The sequence below is a fragment of the Mus caroli genome, chromosome X, assembly GCF_900094665.2.
Source record: "Mus caroli chromosome X, CAROLI_EIJ_v1.1, whole genome shotgun sequence".
Lineage (NCBI taxonomy): Eukaryota > Metazoa > Chordata > Mammalia > Rodentia > Muridae > Mus > Mus caroli.
The window spans coordinates 13,370,628-13,387,798 of NC_034589.1; the positions used below are offsets into that span (position 1 = coordinate 13,370,628).

The window sequence follows — 17,171 nt, forward strand, 5'->3', positions numbered from 1 at the left end:
AAAAAATGGGAATGGGTGGGTAGGGAAGTGGGGGGGAGGGTATGGGGGACTTTTGTGATAGCATTGGAAATGTAATTGAGGAAAATACGTAATAAAAATATATTAAAAATTTTAAAAAAAGAAAAGGGGTATATAACAACTGAAAATAATGAAATTCAAAAAAACATCAGATCCTACTAAAAAAAAGCCTATACTCAACAAAACTGAAAAATCTGGATGGAATGGACAATTTTCTAGACAGATACCAAATGCTAAAGTTTAAACAGGATCAGATAAACCATCTAAACAGTACCATAACCCCTAAAGAAATAGAAGCAGTCATTAAAAGTCTCCTAACTAAACCAACCAGTACCCCCAGAGCTCCCAGCGACTAAACCACCAACTAGAGTACACATGGAGGGACCCATGGCTCCAGCCACACATATAGCAGAGGATGGCCTTGTGGGACATCAATGAGAGAAGAGGCCCTTGGTCTTGTGAAGGCTCAATGCCCCAGTGTAGGGGAATTCCAGGACAGGGAAGCAGGAGTGGGTGGGTTAGTGAGCAGTGGGGAGGGGTGGGATAGGGGGGTTTCTGGAGGGGAAATGAAGAAACGGGATAAAACTTGAAATGTAAATAAAGAAAATATCTAATAAAAAAGAACTATGCAATGGAAAAATAAGTCTCACAACCAAAAAAAGTCCAAGACCAGATGGATTTAGTGGAGAGTTCTATCAGACCTTCACAGAAGCCCTAATACCAATACTCCTCAAACTATTCCACAAAATAGAAACAGAAGGAACACACCCAATTTGCTCTATGAAGCCACAGTTACACTGATACCACAACTACACAAAGACCCAACAAAGAAAGAGACTTTCAGACCAATTTCCCTTATGAATATCAATGGAAAAATACTCAATAAAATTCTCCCAAACTAAATCCAAGAACATATCAAAATGATCATTCACCACAATCAAGTAGGCTTTGTCCCAGGGATGCAGGGACGGTTCAATATACAGAAATCCATCAACATAATCTACTGCATAAACAAACTTAAAGAAAAAAAACACATGATCATTTCACTACATGCTGAAAAGTCATTTGACAAAATTCAACATCCCTTCATGTTAAAAGTCTTGGAAAGATCAGGAATTCAAGGCCCAACCAGTAGCCAACAACAAACTAAATGGAGAGAAACTTGACGCAATCACACTAAAATCAGGGACTAGACAAGGCTGTCCTCTCTGTCCCTATCTATTTAATATAGTACTTGAAGGTCTAGCTAGAGCAATTAGACAACAAAAGGAGGTCAAAGGATACAAATTGGAAAGGAAGAAGTCAAAATATCACTATTGGCAGATGATATGATAGTTTATACTTAAGTGACCCCAAAAATTCCACCAGAGAACGTCTACAGCTGATAAACTTCAGCAAAGTGGCCCAATATAAAATTCACTCAAACTTATCAGTAGCCTTCCTATACTCAAAGGATAAACAGGCTGAGAAAGAAATTAGGGAAACCACACCCTTCACAATAGTCATAAACAATATCAGTATCTTGGTGTGAATCTAACCAAACAAGTGAAAGATTTGTACAACAAGAACTTCAAGTCTCTGAAGAAAAGAAATTGAAGAAGACTTAGGATGGAAAGATCTCCCATGCTTGTGGATTGGCAGGATTAATAGAGTAAAAATGGCTATCTTGCAAAAAATAATGTACAGATTCAGAGCAATCCCCATCAAAATTCCAATTCAATTCTTCAGAGTTAGAGCAATTCTCAAATTCATTTGAAATAAAAAACAAACAAACAAACAAGCCCAGGACATCGAAAACCATTCTCAACAATACAAGAACTTCTGGAGGAATCACCATCACTGACTTCAAGCTGTACTACAGAGCAATAGTGATAAAAACAAAAAACAAAACAAAACAAAAAAAAAACGTATGGTATTGGTACAGAGACAGGCAGGTAGACCAATGGAATATAATTGAAGACCCAGAAATGAGCCCACACATCTATGGTCACTTGATCTTTGACAAAGGAGCTAAAAAACCATCCAGTGGGAAAAAAGACAGCATTTTCAATAAATGGTGCTGGTTCCACTGAAGGTCAGCATGTAGAAGAATGCGAATTGATCCACACTTATCTCTCTGTAGAAAGCTCAAGTCCAAGTGGATCAAGTACCTCCACATAAAACCAGATACACTGAATCTAGTAAAAGAGAAAGAGAGGAAAAGCCTAGGAAACATGGACACAGAGAAAAATTTCCTGAACACAACACCAATGGCTTATGTTCTAAGATCAAGAATAGACAAATGGAACCTCATAAAATTGCAAAGCTTCTGTAAGGCAAAGGACACTGTCAATAGGACACAATGGCAACTAACAAATTGGGAAAAGATCTTCACCAATCTTACATCCCATGGAGGGCTAATACATATATACATATATACAAAGGAACCAAAACGTTACACTCCAGAGAAACAAATAACCCTATTTTAAAATGAGGAACAATGCTAAACAAAGAATTCTCAATTTCGGAAACTCATATGGCTGAGAAGCATCTAAAGAAATGTTCAACATCCTTAGTCATCAGGGAAATGCAAATCAAAACGACCCTGAGATTTCACCTCATACCAGTCAGAATGGCTGAGATCAAAACCCCAGGTGACAGCAGATGCTGGTGAGGATGTGGAGAAAGAGGAACACTCCTCCATTGCTGGTGGGATTGCAAGCTGGTACAACCACTCCGGAAATCAGTCTGGTGGTTCCTCAGAAAATTGGATATAGCACTACCTGAGGACCCAGCTATACCACCCCTGACATATACCCAGAAGATGCTCCAACATGTAATAAGGACACATGCTCCACTATGTTCATAGCAGCCATAATAACCAGAAGCTGGGAAGAACCCAGATGTCTTTCAACAGAGCAATGGATACAGAAAACAAAGTACATTTACACAATGGAATACTACTCAGCTATTAAAAACAATGACTTCATGTAATTTGCAGGCAAGTGGATGGTACTAGAAAATATCATCCTGAGTGAAGTAACCCAGTCACAAAATCACATATGGTATGCACTCTCTGATAAGTGAAGCCCAAAAGTTCAAAATACCCAAGATACAATTCACAGACCATATGAAGCCCAAGAAGAGGGAAGACCACAATGTGCTTCAGTTCTTCTTAGATGGGGGAACAAAATACTCACAGGAGGAAATATGGAGACAAAGTATGAAGCAGAGACTGAAGGAAAGGCCATCCAGAGACTGCCCCACCTGCGGATCCATCCCATATAGTCACCAAACCTGGACGCTATTGTGGATGCTGGGAAAATCTTGCTGATTGGAGCCTGATGTGGCTGTCTCCTGAGAGGCTCTGCCAGAGCCTGACAAATACAGAGGTGAATACTCACAAGCCAACCACTCCACTGAGTTCAGGGTGCCCAATGGAGGAGTTGAAGAAGGGACTGAAGGAGCTGAGGGGATTTGCAGCCCCATGTAGGGAGCAACAGTGTCAACAGGCCAGACGCCCCCCACCCCCAGGAGCTCCCAGGGACTGTACCACCAACCAAAGAGTACATGTGGCTGCATATGTAACAGAGGATGGCCATGTTGGACATAAGTGGGATGAGAACCCCTTGGCCCTGAGGTTGTTGGATGCCCCAGTGTAGGGGAATGCCAGGGCGGGAAGATGGGAGTAGGTGGATGAGTAGAGGAGCACCTTCTTAGAGGCAGGAGCAGGGGATGGGATAGGAGGTTTCTAGAGGGGAAAATGAGAAAGGGGATAACATTTGAAATATAAATAAAGAAAATATCCAATAAAAAAGAATCTATCTTTAATTTAAAAAAAAAAGATGAAAGAAAATATCAAGTCACAAACACTGTTACATAAAGAACCCAAGATTTCTTATCTATATTCCTTATGCTATCTTTAAGAGAATGTTGCCATAATTTCTCAGCGTAATACAATTAACACTAGAGTGTTTGTACTTGCCCTTGAATGTACTTCCCTGTGGGCTTCACTGCCTCCCTACCCACTGTGCTCCAAGAGAATGGCCATTATACCACCACAATGTGTTTGTCACAATGTGTTTGTGATACATTGAATGTTCATCTGTTGAAAAAATTCCATAACCCCTCTAAGTTGTCAAATTTATGTCCTTTGTAAATAACAGCACTTACTCCAGAGACTAAAAAGAATAGCAGTTTGTATATTAACTAAAATATTTGAGCATTTCCCATTACATTTTAAAATATCAAAATACTATTTTAAAATATAAATTGGCCTTATTAGGGACACATTGACCTGGCTTTGGAATTGTAATTATACTCATAGTTTTTCTTCATAAACAGACTTGAAGTTAGGCACAGTCAAGAAACACAGCTTACCAGACATGGGAGCACATTTAATCCCAGCATTCTGGAGGCAGAAACAGGTGGATCGCTGTGAGTTTGAGGCCAGCTTGGTCTACACAGTAAGTTCCAGGAAAGCTGAGGCTTCATAGAGATACACTGTCTCCCCCACTTCCCCAAAAAATGAAAGAAATCACAGCTAATATCTAGTTATTTATAGAAGAACTCTAAGATCTGCCTTAGTACTACTTCTGAGCAACTGCCTACACTCATCAGCAGTTGAAGAAATAAGGAACAAGTAAGAAAGTAGGCTCTACTTGAAAATGACCCTACTGAGTTCATAGGGTCAAAATACCATAATGAATATCAGGGGGTTTCTGAGTCAATTTAAAATAAGAACTTGGTTACAGAAATACTTGAGGTCGCTAAGTAACATCATAAGCCACAAGCCAAGAAAAACCAACCATTCTCATTACCTTATTTTGGAAATAACTTCTTTTGGTACAATTTATGTAAATGTCAGTGTCTATACTTAAATAATCACTACTAATACACATCTGAAAAATATTATGAGTGGGTAACATATATAGTTTTCAACAATAATACATGTTGCTTCACTTGAGTTTGTGGTTGAGCTGAGGAAAAAAAAACAAGAAGGATAGAAATAAAATACAGGAACAGAAATCAGTAAAATGAAAATCAGAGAAATGATAAAATAAGTGGAATAAACAGATAATTAAAAAACAAATAAAATGCTTATTAAAAAAAATCCACCAGCCAGGCATAGTGGCATATGCCTTTGAACCCAGGAGAGACAAAGGCAGGTGGATCTCTGTGAGTTCTATGTCAGCATGCTCTACATAGTGACTTCCAAAACAGTCAAGGCTAAATAATGAGACCCTATGTCAAAAAATAAATAACAAAAAACCCTCCTCACAAACCCCTAGCATGTCTGACAAAAATTATTAGGAATCATTAGGAATGAAATTTGTTCCAAATTATTAGGAATTATTAAGAATAAAATGTAATAATAATAATGATGATGATGATGATAATGATAATAATGAAGTAGATATCACTATAAAACCCCAGAAACATCTATAGGACAATCAAGGAACAATATGTGTTCCTAGCACAATAGTTAGGGTTACTATTGCTGTGATGAAACACCATGACAAAAGAGCAACTCGGGGCTCTTCTCATCTTTATGCACACAAACCCTTTCTCCTTCTCCCCACCCTCTTCTCTCTCCCCATGGTGACTCACCCAGCCTCAATCCTTGAAGTCAGTGAGCTCACCCAAAGGCAGCTTCTCAATAAAGCTACCTTTAATATAATCTAAAATATAATTTTTTAAACAAAAAAGCAAGTTGGGGAAGAAAGGATTTATTTGGCTTACACTTCATACTGCCATTCATCACCAAAGAAAGCTAGGACAGGAACTCAAGCAGGGCAGAAACCTGAAGGCAGGAACTGATGCAGAGGCCATGGAGGGGTGCTGCTTACTGGATTGCTTCCCATGACTTGTTCAGCTTGCTTTCTTTCTTTGGTTTTCGAGGCAGGGTTTTTCTGTGTAGCCCTGGCTGTCCTGGAACTCACTCTGTAGACCAGGCTGGCCTCAAACTCAGAAATCCACCTGTCCCTGCCTCCCAAGTGCTGGGATTAAAGGTGTTCGCCACCAGTGCCTGGCTCAGCTTGCTTTCTTATAGAATCCAGGACCATTAGCCCATCCATAATGGACTGGGCCCTCCCCCATCACTCACTAGTTAAGAAAATGCCCAATAGGTTTGCCTACAGCCTAATCTTATGGAAACATTTGCTTAATACATGTTCCCTCTTCTCAGGTGACTTTAGTCTGTGTCAAATTGACATAAAACTAGCCCGTACACTATGAATAACATTAACTTGACAATGTTATTGACCAAACTGAACAATTTCATGAAGTATTACAGTTCACTTAATATAAAATATATAATCTAAAACAGCCTCATTAAATGACATAGTTTAAAGATTTCTGAAAAAAAAAGTCTTTTTAAATTTTTTTTATTTATTAATCATTCCATTGTTTACATGATATCCCATTTCCTGGTTACCACTCCACTAACCCTCCCCATCCCACGTCTGCCCTCCTCCTCCGCTTTGCCTGTATGAGGGTGTTCACCCACCCACCCACCCTCTCCTACCCGCCCNCCCTCTCCCACCCCATCGCTCCAGCATCTCCCTACACTGGGGCATCAAACCTCCATGGGACCAAGGGCCTCCCCTCCCATCATGATCTAGGTAGTTTCACTGGAGAATTCTACCAAAAAGTAAATGAAAAGAACTAATACTAAATACATAAAGAAGAGTAGAGAACATATCCCAAATTAGGTTGTAGGGTCACATTACCCTGATACTTAAACCAGACAAATACAGTGCAAAAGGAGAGCCATAAACCATACCCCTGGGAACACAAAAAAATTAAGCAAGCATTTTCTCATAGAGTTAAGCAGTATTCAAATAATATACCATAGCCAAGTAGGGTTTATTTCAGAAAAGCTAGACCAGTTCAGAATTTGAGAGTTGATCACTGCACTCTACCAGAGTAAAGAGATAAACATGAAAAAGTATATGATCATATCAACTGATGTTAAAAATAAATTTGTTAAAAATAAACATGAGGACCAGAAAGATAGCTTAATGGATAAAGGCATTTCTTGCCAACTCTGATGACTTGAGTTCCATCCCCAAGATACACATGGTAAAAGAAAAGAACTGACTCCCCCCCCTAAAAAAAACTGTTATCTGGCCTCCACATGTATACAATGGTATATGTGCTCTGTTCCCAGACAAATAAAATGCAACTTAAAAAAATAAACTAACTAAATATGAGATAGAAAGTTACTCAATCTGATGATGAATAGCTACAAAAACATTGCAATCTACAATGACACCCAATGATAGAACGTCCCTTTAATGTTAGGATCTAGATGATAACACCCACTAACAGTACTTTTATTACACACAATACTGAAAGTCAACCAAAGCAATTATGCATGAAAAGAAAGCCAAAGACACATTGGTTGAAAAGAACAAATTAAAACTATTTCACTTTGCATAGTTATGCAAATAATCCAGAAAATTGTATCTGTGTAGAAAATCCTAAATACTATACACACATCAAACACTTTCAAGAACTAAAAAAGGAATCAGCAAGGTGGCAGGATATAAATCTAGTAAAACTTGCTTGGCATTTTATGCTAAAATGACAAAATACAAATATAAAGAAACCAAAGAAGGTTAAAAGAAATTGGGAAGCATTCAGAGATTGGAAGGCACAACATGATGAAGATGCTAATGGTCCCATTTGATAATATGAAAAATACAATTCCTATGAAAAGCATAGCAAGACTTTATTTACTTTTCTTTTATTCAATTTTTCAGGCAAGTTCTCTGTATACATTTTAGGCTAGCCTTGAATTTCTGCCTCAGCCTTCTAATTGTTGGAATTATAAGCATGTCTAGCTACAGAAACACTTTTTCTAAAATTTATATGAAATAAAACTAGAATATCTACAATTCTGAAAAAAGAAGAGGAGGAGGAAGAAGAGGAAGAGGAGGAAGAGGAAGAAAAGCAGAGCAGAAGTACATGGCCTGGAGAAACCTCAAGTTCTAAGGGGTCTCATAGATGGGGAAGATGGTAGTGTAGCGGTAGACCAGCCCAATCTAGGTGCACAGCATGTATTCATATTAACTGAGTTGTGTTTTCACTGCCGGGGCATATTTGGGTTGGAGATTTACCACAACATACAGCCACTCTGGAAAACTGTTAGTATCTCATCTGTCAATCATGTTCCAGAACCTGTATCTGAGATATATGAATGTCTACATTAATATAAAAACTTACCCAGAAATAGTCACAGTTGATTTATTTATAATAATTTTAAACTAGAAACTAACCACATGTCCTTCAAGGTATGAACAGTTAAACAGATCCTGATACATTCTTGTCATGAGTATTATCCAGAGATAAAAAGGAACAAACTTTGACATATATAATGACCTACATGGATCTCAAAGCTATTATGTTAAATGGGAGAAAAAGTCAATCTCAAAGATCATATGCTATAAGACGTGAGCTCTATAATTATCAAACTGAGAAAATTTGGAGACAGAGAACAAATTAGAGGTTGCTGGAGACAGGGAATGATAAGAAGTGAGTGTGACATAAAGAATGGAGCTAAGCAAACACAGAAGTGGATGCTCACAGTCAGCCATTGGATGGATCACAGGGCTCCCAATGGAGGAGCTAGAGAAAGTACCCAAGGAGCTAAAGGGATCTACAACCCTATAGGTGGAACAACATTATGAACTAACCAGTACCCCGGAGCTCTTGACTCTAGCTGCATATGTATCAAAAGATGGCCTAGTCGGCCATCACTGGAAAGAGAGGCCCATTGGACGCAAACTTTATATGCCCCAGTACAGGGGAACGCCAGGGCCAAAATAATGGGAATGGGTGGGTAGGGAAGTGGGGGGGGAGGGTATGGGGGACTTTTGGGATAGCATTGGAAATGTAATTGAGGAAAATACGTAATAAAAAATATTAAAAATAAAAAAAAGAATGGAGCTAAGGATATCTTTATGTTGGAACAATTCTATACCTTGAACACAGTGGTGCTTACAAAAACCTAGATTCTATAAAATAGTGTCAAACTACACACATAAACCTACTTCAGCTCCTGGTTGTGATACAGTACAACTATGTAAGATGGGACCACAGGAAACATGCATAATGCATACTCTGAACTCTCAGTTCTATAATTATTTCAGAATAAAAAATTATGTTGCATAGCTTTTATGCTCTGAAATATTCTGGCTAACATATGAAAGATACCTGAGAGACAATTCCTCAAATTTGATAATTTAAAAAGAAACTCACATGACATTACCATGATCTTTTCTAAAATAGAAATAATAACAAGTTTTGATCACCCATGCCTCAAAGACTGATTATTATTTCTCTGTGTTATCGGTGGTTGATATGACAAAATTATATGGAGAAGGGATCAAAAAGTAAATAGTATTTTAAAAAGCAAAACAGGGGTATTATAGGAACTGTGGATTTTTCTGCTCAAACAGCATTGCTCACTTCTTAGCAGCTCCTAGCCTAGTTGAGCCATCATGTGCATGTCAGAATTCAGCTTTAGGTAGGACTGTTTAAATGGCCCACTTTTTGAAAGGGTAATGAGGAAGTTCCAAAAGTCAACTTTCTCCTCTCAGTGGAAAATTATTCGGTTCTGTTTGTAACAAATGTTTTGGGGTTGAAAAATAAAGCAAATGACTTTTAATTTAATCAGGCCATGAAAAGTCAGGGGACTGACAAGACAATTCCTGAGGAGTCTGGAACTTTTATACAATTTAAGGAGCTACTTTAAATTACTCATATAAAATCAAGTGCAAATATGAGTATTTCCTGAATACATAAAAGCAAGTCTTATGAATGGTATGAGAAATAAACTGTAATACACTTCAAAGTTTTCAAAAACTCCTAATAAGTTTCATAGTACTAACATTTCAAAACTCCATGATAAATACAAATATCAGAGAGACTAAGAAAATTATGAAATCTTGTTTATTAGCTGTCTGATAACCAACACTTCTTGCTTGAGAAGTCTTGTTCTGAGCACTCATTATGCCCAGAGGGTAATGATCTCTGTGCTTTGTGTACAGTTGGCCCTCCATATCTACCAGCTCTGTCTGGAAATCTAATCAATCCAAGATTTAAAATATCTCCAAAAATTGCTTATGGGCTGAGCATATAAATAAATCTTTTCTCTTGTCATAATTCTCAAAACAACATGGTACTATAGTTGTTCAGGAATGTTTCCCCTGTGCCCATATCTTCGAGGCTTTTCCCCACTTTCTCCTCTATAAGTTTCAGTGTCTCTGGTTTTAGGTGGAGTTCCTTGATCCACTTAGATTTGACCTTAGTACAAGGAGATAGGAATGGATCAATTCGCATTCTTCTACATGATAACAACCAGTTGTGCCAACATCATTTGTTGAAAATGCTGTCTTTTTTCCAGTGGATGGTGGACTGTGTTTCTTAATCCAACCCATAGTATCAAAGCTAGGAAGCTGAATTTCTAAACACTCCAACTGTTAAGAGGAAAGCAATTTTTAGCACCTCACCCCTCTTATTGATGGACAATACTGTGTACAAGCCATGGTAAGACTTCCTGGATTCCAATCCTGCCTCATCCTCTCAAGACTCTACAACCTAGGGCATAGACCATATTATCTCCACTATGGGGATGTTGTGAGAACCAATATATTAACATGGAAATGCAAATGGCACCTGCAATGAAAGCATTAGTGAGGATACTGATTGTCACCAAGAAGCCCTTGCCTTGATTTGCAAGCTGAGACACACTAGCACAAAAATGGTATAACTGGCAATAGCCAAACCCAGGAATCCCTGCCTATCATCACCAATCCTTTCCACCTCGGAAGGAAACAGCTATTCTCTCAAATCCTGTTTTTCTCCTTGGAAGTGTATAGGAGCTTCAACTGTCTTTGGCAGAGGAAAGAAAACAAACTGAACATCAACACAGAAAGATATATCGCCACCTTGTGGCTTTTTAGAGAGTGACTCTTCAGACATTTTCATTTCCCAAGTGCCTGGTTGAAGCGTCATAGTCACTCTGTGCAAACAAAACTACAGCAGGTTGCCAGAGTGCATTCAGCAACACAGAATGCAGAGGCAGAGTTAACACTTGGATGTGGAGAACCCTGGTTGTACTCTGGCATAAGGCTTCATTTCATGTTGAGGAAAATTGGAGCTCAAACACATGAGAGATCAGAGATCAGTCATTGTTGGGCTGTGGGTCTCTGGACTCCTGTTTTAGTCAGTGACTTTTTGACTATATGGTGATATAGATCACAGTATAGAAATCAAACACCCTTCATAAAAAAATGTCCTGAGTCTGGGTATGGGGACAGTTGCCTATAATCCTAGTGGTTGGGAAGTAGAAGCAGGAGGGTCAAGAAAAGAAAGAAAGAAACTGGTCAACATCCTTCTGTCCTGACAAAAACACATACAAAAGATATCACAAGGCTATGACAGATGAGGATTACATAAAAAACTAACAGTCACACACTCATTCATTCTCTCTCTCTCTCTCTCTCTCTCTCTCTCTCTCTCTCTCTCTCTCTCTCTCCCAGAAGCAAGGAGCGGCATGGTGTACAAATTCCTAAGGATGGGGGAACTCTACTTGAGTCTTTTAATTTCTGGCTAAGGAGCTTCTACTTCTGGGCCCAGCTTCCACCACAAAGAGACAGGAAATATCACCAGGGCTACATGTCTGTTCCTTTTTCCTGTAGCTTTAAGACTTTGAACTCTTCTACAAAAGTCACTGTCCTGGTCAGAGCCAGCTCATCCTAATTTCCTCTGTGTGCTGACTATTTTGATTGTTTTCTTTTTTTAGAATTTAATGAAATTTTGTATCCTGTAAAATCTCCATACTTCAAATTTTAATTAAAAAAAAATACACTCTCAAACACACACACATTGCTTAAGCCAAAAGAATAAAAACCTTTCACCAGTACAGCCTGCATGGCACACTGAACATTCTCAAGGATAGTGACAACTGACACATTCAGACACAAGATTGATTTGGTTATAAACTGACCTTATATTGAGCCATGACAACATGGGTGTTGTGCCTCCACCAATGACCCACACAGTGAAGAAGACAATGAGCAGCGTGGTTGTGAACATCATCTGGCGGGCATATGATGCCGTGTCACGGATAGCCAGTGCAAATGCCATCGCTCCTCTCAGGCCTGTGGGAACCAAACAGAAAGGTCTTCTGGTGATGTGGGGACATGGCAACAACTCCTCAAAATTAGTTGTCACATGTGGGGGTAAAAATTCTAGCCACATGCTTTGGGAGCCAGGATGTGTAACCCAGAGAGAATCACCTTAAAAGTGCACAATCTTCTTTGCAGCTGGTTTTCACAGAATTTCCAGTATGAGAAAAAAAAAAAGCACCATTTTGTACAGCACATTCTAGAACACTGGCTACTATTACTATTTAAATGGTTCTCTTGCTAGTGAGAGGAAAGAAAGAGAAACATGCATAATAACGAGCTCTCTACGTCTTCTATCCAAATACCGCCCAGTCAACAGAAATGCTGGCTGAGTATGAATATATCCAATGCACACTTGTGGAAAACAGGGTGTTATTTTTCTTAGCAAAGGAGAGAGTACCTCACTGAATAGTGAAAAGCCAGGTTGACCTGTAGCAGGGTTTTTGAGACAGGGTCTTATATAGCACAGGCTGACCTTAAATTTAATATTTACCTAAGCATGTTTGAACTCTTGATCCTTTTACCTCCCCCTTCCTAGTCTGTGATTATACATATGTGCTACCAAGCCCAGTTGATTATATTTTAATCATATCACTGTTGGATAAATAAAATTTGTTTATTTTATATATATATATATATATATATATATATATATATATATATNTANCTGAAAACATCATCATGTGTTGAAAATTCCAGCCAATCTTATGCCTTCTGCCCAAGTTGAGGAAGAAGGAGAGTGGGTAGATATGTGCAGCTCTTCCCAGGAAGATGGCAACCTGACCACCAGGTGATAAGGAGCCAACACATTGCCAGAATGACACTTCAAAACACTCTGACCATAAAATTTGAGCAGCTACTCAGAGAAGCCAGAATTCCTTGATTCTCCCTGCAACAATCCCTCAGCAACAAAATGGGAGTCATCTGGTCAACTTTTCTACTTCTTGGTTCATTAATTTCAAGCTTATAAACACATTGTAACTTTTGAACTAAACTGAACTGGTATTGGCAGATTCCTCAATTTCTCAAAAAAATGAGCCCAGAAATAATCAAAAGTATGGACTAAATGAAGCACATACTATGTTGGGCTCTATTTGGAAGAGAATAGCAAGAAAGAAAAGTAAGCCTAGATTCGAACTGTAGAAAGTTTGCTGGGAAAGAGCCAGCAAGCTTCATTTGCAAGCAAACATCATGGAGTTCAAGGCCAGGGAGCACAGGAAAATTAGAAGTGAAGAAACTGCGTGTTCTTACCACAAAGAGACATTCTCTCATACAAATTAACGCAGAGAGAGTTCTCTGCCTATGTAGCTTTACTGCCCCTTGGGAGTGTAAAATGTAGAAAAGGATGAATAAGAAAAAAGAGTTCTACTGTGAAAAGCAAAGAATTCAGGGAAACTGGTCATCTTTTCCTTGCCAAGTTTAAACAGCACCCAACAGAGAAAGCTGCACAATCCCCTGGTCAGAGAAGGAAACTCAGACAGGAGCCAGCAAACAGAGCTTCCGTCCAGCAATGTACCAGCTGCAGGAGCCACAGCTGTCTCAGACAGAAGCCAGGGACAAACTATCTTCTACTTCCTCCAGGGTAAAGTGCAAAGTGTTTTTCTGCCTTTTTGTTTTGTTTTGTTTTTTCTTTCTCCTTTCCTTGTTTGATTTTGTTGTTAACAAAAGGAAATGGGCAGTGCTTGAAAAGCACATTCTATCTCAGAGGTGAAAGAAAAAGCCTCAAGTGGTCAGAAGCCTTTTTGGATTCCCAGAGGATGTGGCTCACCCAGCCAAGAGGCCCTGATCTGTAAACAAGGCCCTCCTCCCACTATCTCTTCCAGGATGCCGTGCAGGAAATACAAATCAGAGCAACATGCCAAGTCTTAGTGAAGGAAAACCAATCCCACGGAAATTAAGCTGTTTTTTAGTGACAATGTGAAGCCACTCGGTAAGATACTAACTAGGATTCTGGCACTGTCACTATCTAGCAGCTAAGGAGGGGCAGCCATACACTCTTGCACATGAAACCAAATTCTCAGAAGATAAAAACATTCCTTCTAGAAGAGTTAAGGATTCCCATGAGGCCTTGAAAAGGCTAAATAAATAAATGTAAAAAAAATCAATAGGAACAGATATTAAAAATCCTGCCCCAGAAAAGTGACTTCAGTGACAATAGTACAATGGTATCTAAGACCATGTGAGCAAAGCCCTCAGCTGCTGAGCCACTCCTGGGCACTCACATCCCTCCCTCCTATCTAACCCAAGCACCCAAAATGCCCCACTTCTGAAACACTATATCCCCAAGGGTTGAAGTCAAAGAAATTTTATCTCTTCTTCTCATCCTCTTTCTCATTCCTTCCTCCTCCCCTCCAATTCTATCAGTTTTTTTAATCTGTTCTTTTTTCCTTGTCTCTTCCTTCTTCCAAACCTCTCTTCCTTCCTGTTGTAGAAAAAACAAAGAAGTCTCTCCCAGCATAATCTAAGGAGCAGGACAGCTTAGCTGAAAGCATGGACACTGTCTACACACACACAAAGGCAGCATGGGTTGGGGCTACCTAAGCTAGAATCTGCAGCTGAGAGCAAGAAGAGTGAAACCTTCTAATCACTAGAATCAGGGAACTGACTCTGTTACAGCTAACATGACAATAGCGACAATAGCATATCTACAATAATTCTGGGGACTGGCATGGTTATTGACTTTTAGATCTAATCAGGACAGAACTCTACAAAACAAATGACTGCCCAACAAACACTAGCTTAGAACAGAGAATGCCAGGAAAAAAAAAGACAGCCCTAGAAATCAAATATATCCAGCTTTAGGAAGCTCCCCCACCCCCACCCCCACCCCACTCCTTACCCCACTCCAAATACACTGAACTAGAACGGACCCAGCTACCCATTCTAATCAGTCAGAATCCTCTTAGTAGTTGCATGCCTTTCCCAGCAGAGGTCACTTCTGTCTGCAATGTGAAATAGGAAAAGGATACAAAAGCACCGATGATGAAAATGGGGCTGAAAACGTGTTTCTGGAAGGTGAACAGTGCCAGGCCCATGTAGGAGAAGATGAAGTTCTCTGCCAGGAAGTGTAACACCTCAAAAAGCTGCATGAAGAAGGAAAAGGGAGGCTGTGAACACTGCATTCCTGGCTGCATTCCTCCTGTCCAGCTACTTGGCAGCCCAGCGGGCTCAAGGACCACTCTTACCTGCTTGCTTCGACTTCGAGATTCTACTGACAGGTTGTTATATGTGTAATGAGCTTGTGTAATCCCACAGAAAAGGACAGCTACAACACCTGTCAAAAAGAGTTTCTAAACGTCAATGGGAAAGACCAGACCAAAAAAAATCTACTGACATGAAAATCCATGGCATGTGAGCCTTGCCTAACTCCAATCCTCCTTCCCTCCTCCCCCTACCTCCTTTCATCTGTTCCTCCCTCTTTTCCTCTCTCCCTCCCTCTCTTACAGGCCCTGCTGCAGCCCAGCAGTAAACCTACCTGTAAAGCCACAGGCTTCCGCCAGGAGAAAGGTACTCCAGGACATCAGGAAAAAAAGCGCTGTCTCCAGCAGGGGGAAGCAGTGCAGCTTAGTAAACTTGGTCACGTCAGCACCAGGTTAAGGACAGCAGTTCTGGGCAGGGGCAGCAGGGACACTTGAGATCCCTATTCTTTTAGCCTGAGAGCCCCCTCTCTGAGGGCCAGCCATTCCCTATACATCCTTGGAGAGTCTTATCTCTTATTTTAAATGTTACAATGTTGGGATGGAAGTTAAGAGCCCAAAACATGCTAGGCTAGTACTCCATCCACCATTGGGCCACACATCCCTGACCAGATATTTATTAATTTGTTTGCTTGCTTATTTATTTATTTCCTTCCTTTCTTTTTGAGACAGGGTTTTTCTGTGTAGTCTTGGCTGGCCTGGAACTCACTGTGCATATCAGGTTGGCCTTAAACTCACAGAGATCCACTGGCCTCTACCTTCCAAGTGCTAGGATTAAAGGTGACACAACCACACCCAGCTCAATTCTGAAGTAACATAAATTATAAATTAAGCTTTCTGGTTACTGGTACTGTAGCTGAATTGTAAGCACTTGCCTATCACATTAGAGGTCCTATATTTGATCATTCCTCCACCATACAAATTAAAGAAACCTTCCAGTAGAATACAGGTTACCAGGACCAGAGCCAGAGTGCAGAATTCCTGTTGAATTGGCACAGAGGGCCTGTCTGAGGTAGCAGGAATGCCTAGACAATACAGGGAATTTAGTGTGAAACAGTTCACGTGTGTATGTGTGTGTGATACACATGTTCTTGCTAAGCAAGCATGTAAACGTCAGAGGATATCTTGTAGGAAATAGTTTTCTTTCACCACATAGGCTCCAGGGATCAAGCTCAAGTCATTAGGCTTGGTGGCAAAAGCCCATAACTATTGTGCCATCTTGCTGGCTCCTGTACTTAATAACTTTAAATTGTGTACTGAAGCAATTTTTACTATATATTATGTTTTTAAACTTAGTAAAATAAGGAATTCAAAGAAATAGAATTATGTACCCTAAATGGGTGGGTTGTATAGTACATGAATTATTATGATGCTATGAGTAAATATGTTGCTACAGGTTTGACTTGACAGGTTAGTTCTCATAGAGCTGGGAAGGCCTTAGGCAGGCCTGGGAAGACAGACTCTTCAGGCTCTGATCCCCATGGATCATCAAGACCTGATCCATGTACGGGACAAAAGAGAAGAAATCTGTAACTTCTGAGACAACAATGAGGTGCTGGGGGTCTACTTTTAAGAACACCAGAGATCTTCCTTCTCCTACTGCCATTCAGTACACCATCAAAAGAACGATCAATCTAAGATTCTGATCTGAAAGCAGGAACTGAGAACTTGCTCTTTTCAAACCTAATATACATGTGTAGCAAGGCAGGGGCCAAAACATTTTTTTAAAAAGGATATTAGAGCAGTAACAACACCAGTTACAGCTCCCATGGTAAAAGAG

The 17,171-nt window shown here is 39.7% G+C and overlaps 1 protein-coding gene across 1 annotated transcript in view; it reads right to left on the bottom strand.

Moving 5' to 3' along the window:
• Slc9a7 (solute carrier family 9 member A7) overlaps nt 1–17,171 on the bottom strand; it is a 185,840-nt gene that overhangs the window by 34,625 nt on the left and 134,044 nt on the right. The window contains exons 7-12 of the mRNA XM_029473507.1: nt 17,129–17,168; nt 15,670–15,775; nt 15,380–15,468; nt 15,164–15,277; nt 12,865–12,973; nt 12,014–12,170 (exon numbers count right to left, since the gene is read on the bottom strand). Coding sequence (XP_029329367.1) covers nt 12,014–12,170; nt 12,865–12,973; nt 15,164–15,277; nt 15,380–15,468; nt 15,670–15,775; nt 17,129–17,168 — 615 coding nt within the window. The remainder of the gene's footprint in view (nt 1–12,013; nt 12,171–12,864; nt 12,974–15,163; nt 15,278–15,379; nt 15,469–15,669; nt 15,776–17,128; nt 17,169–17,171) is intronic.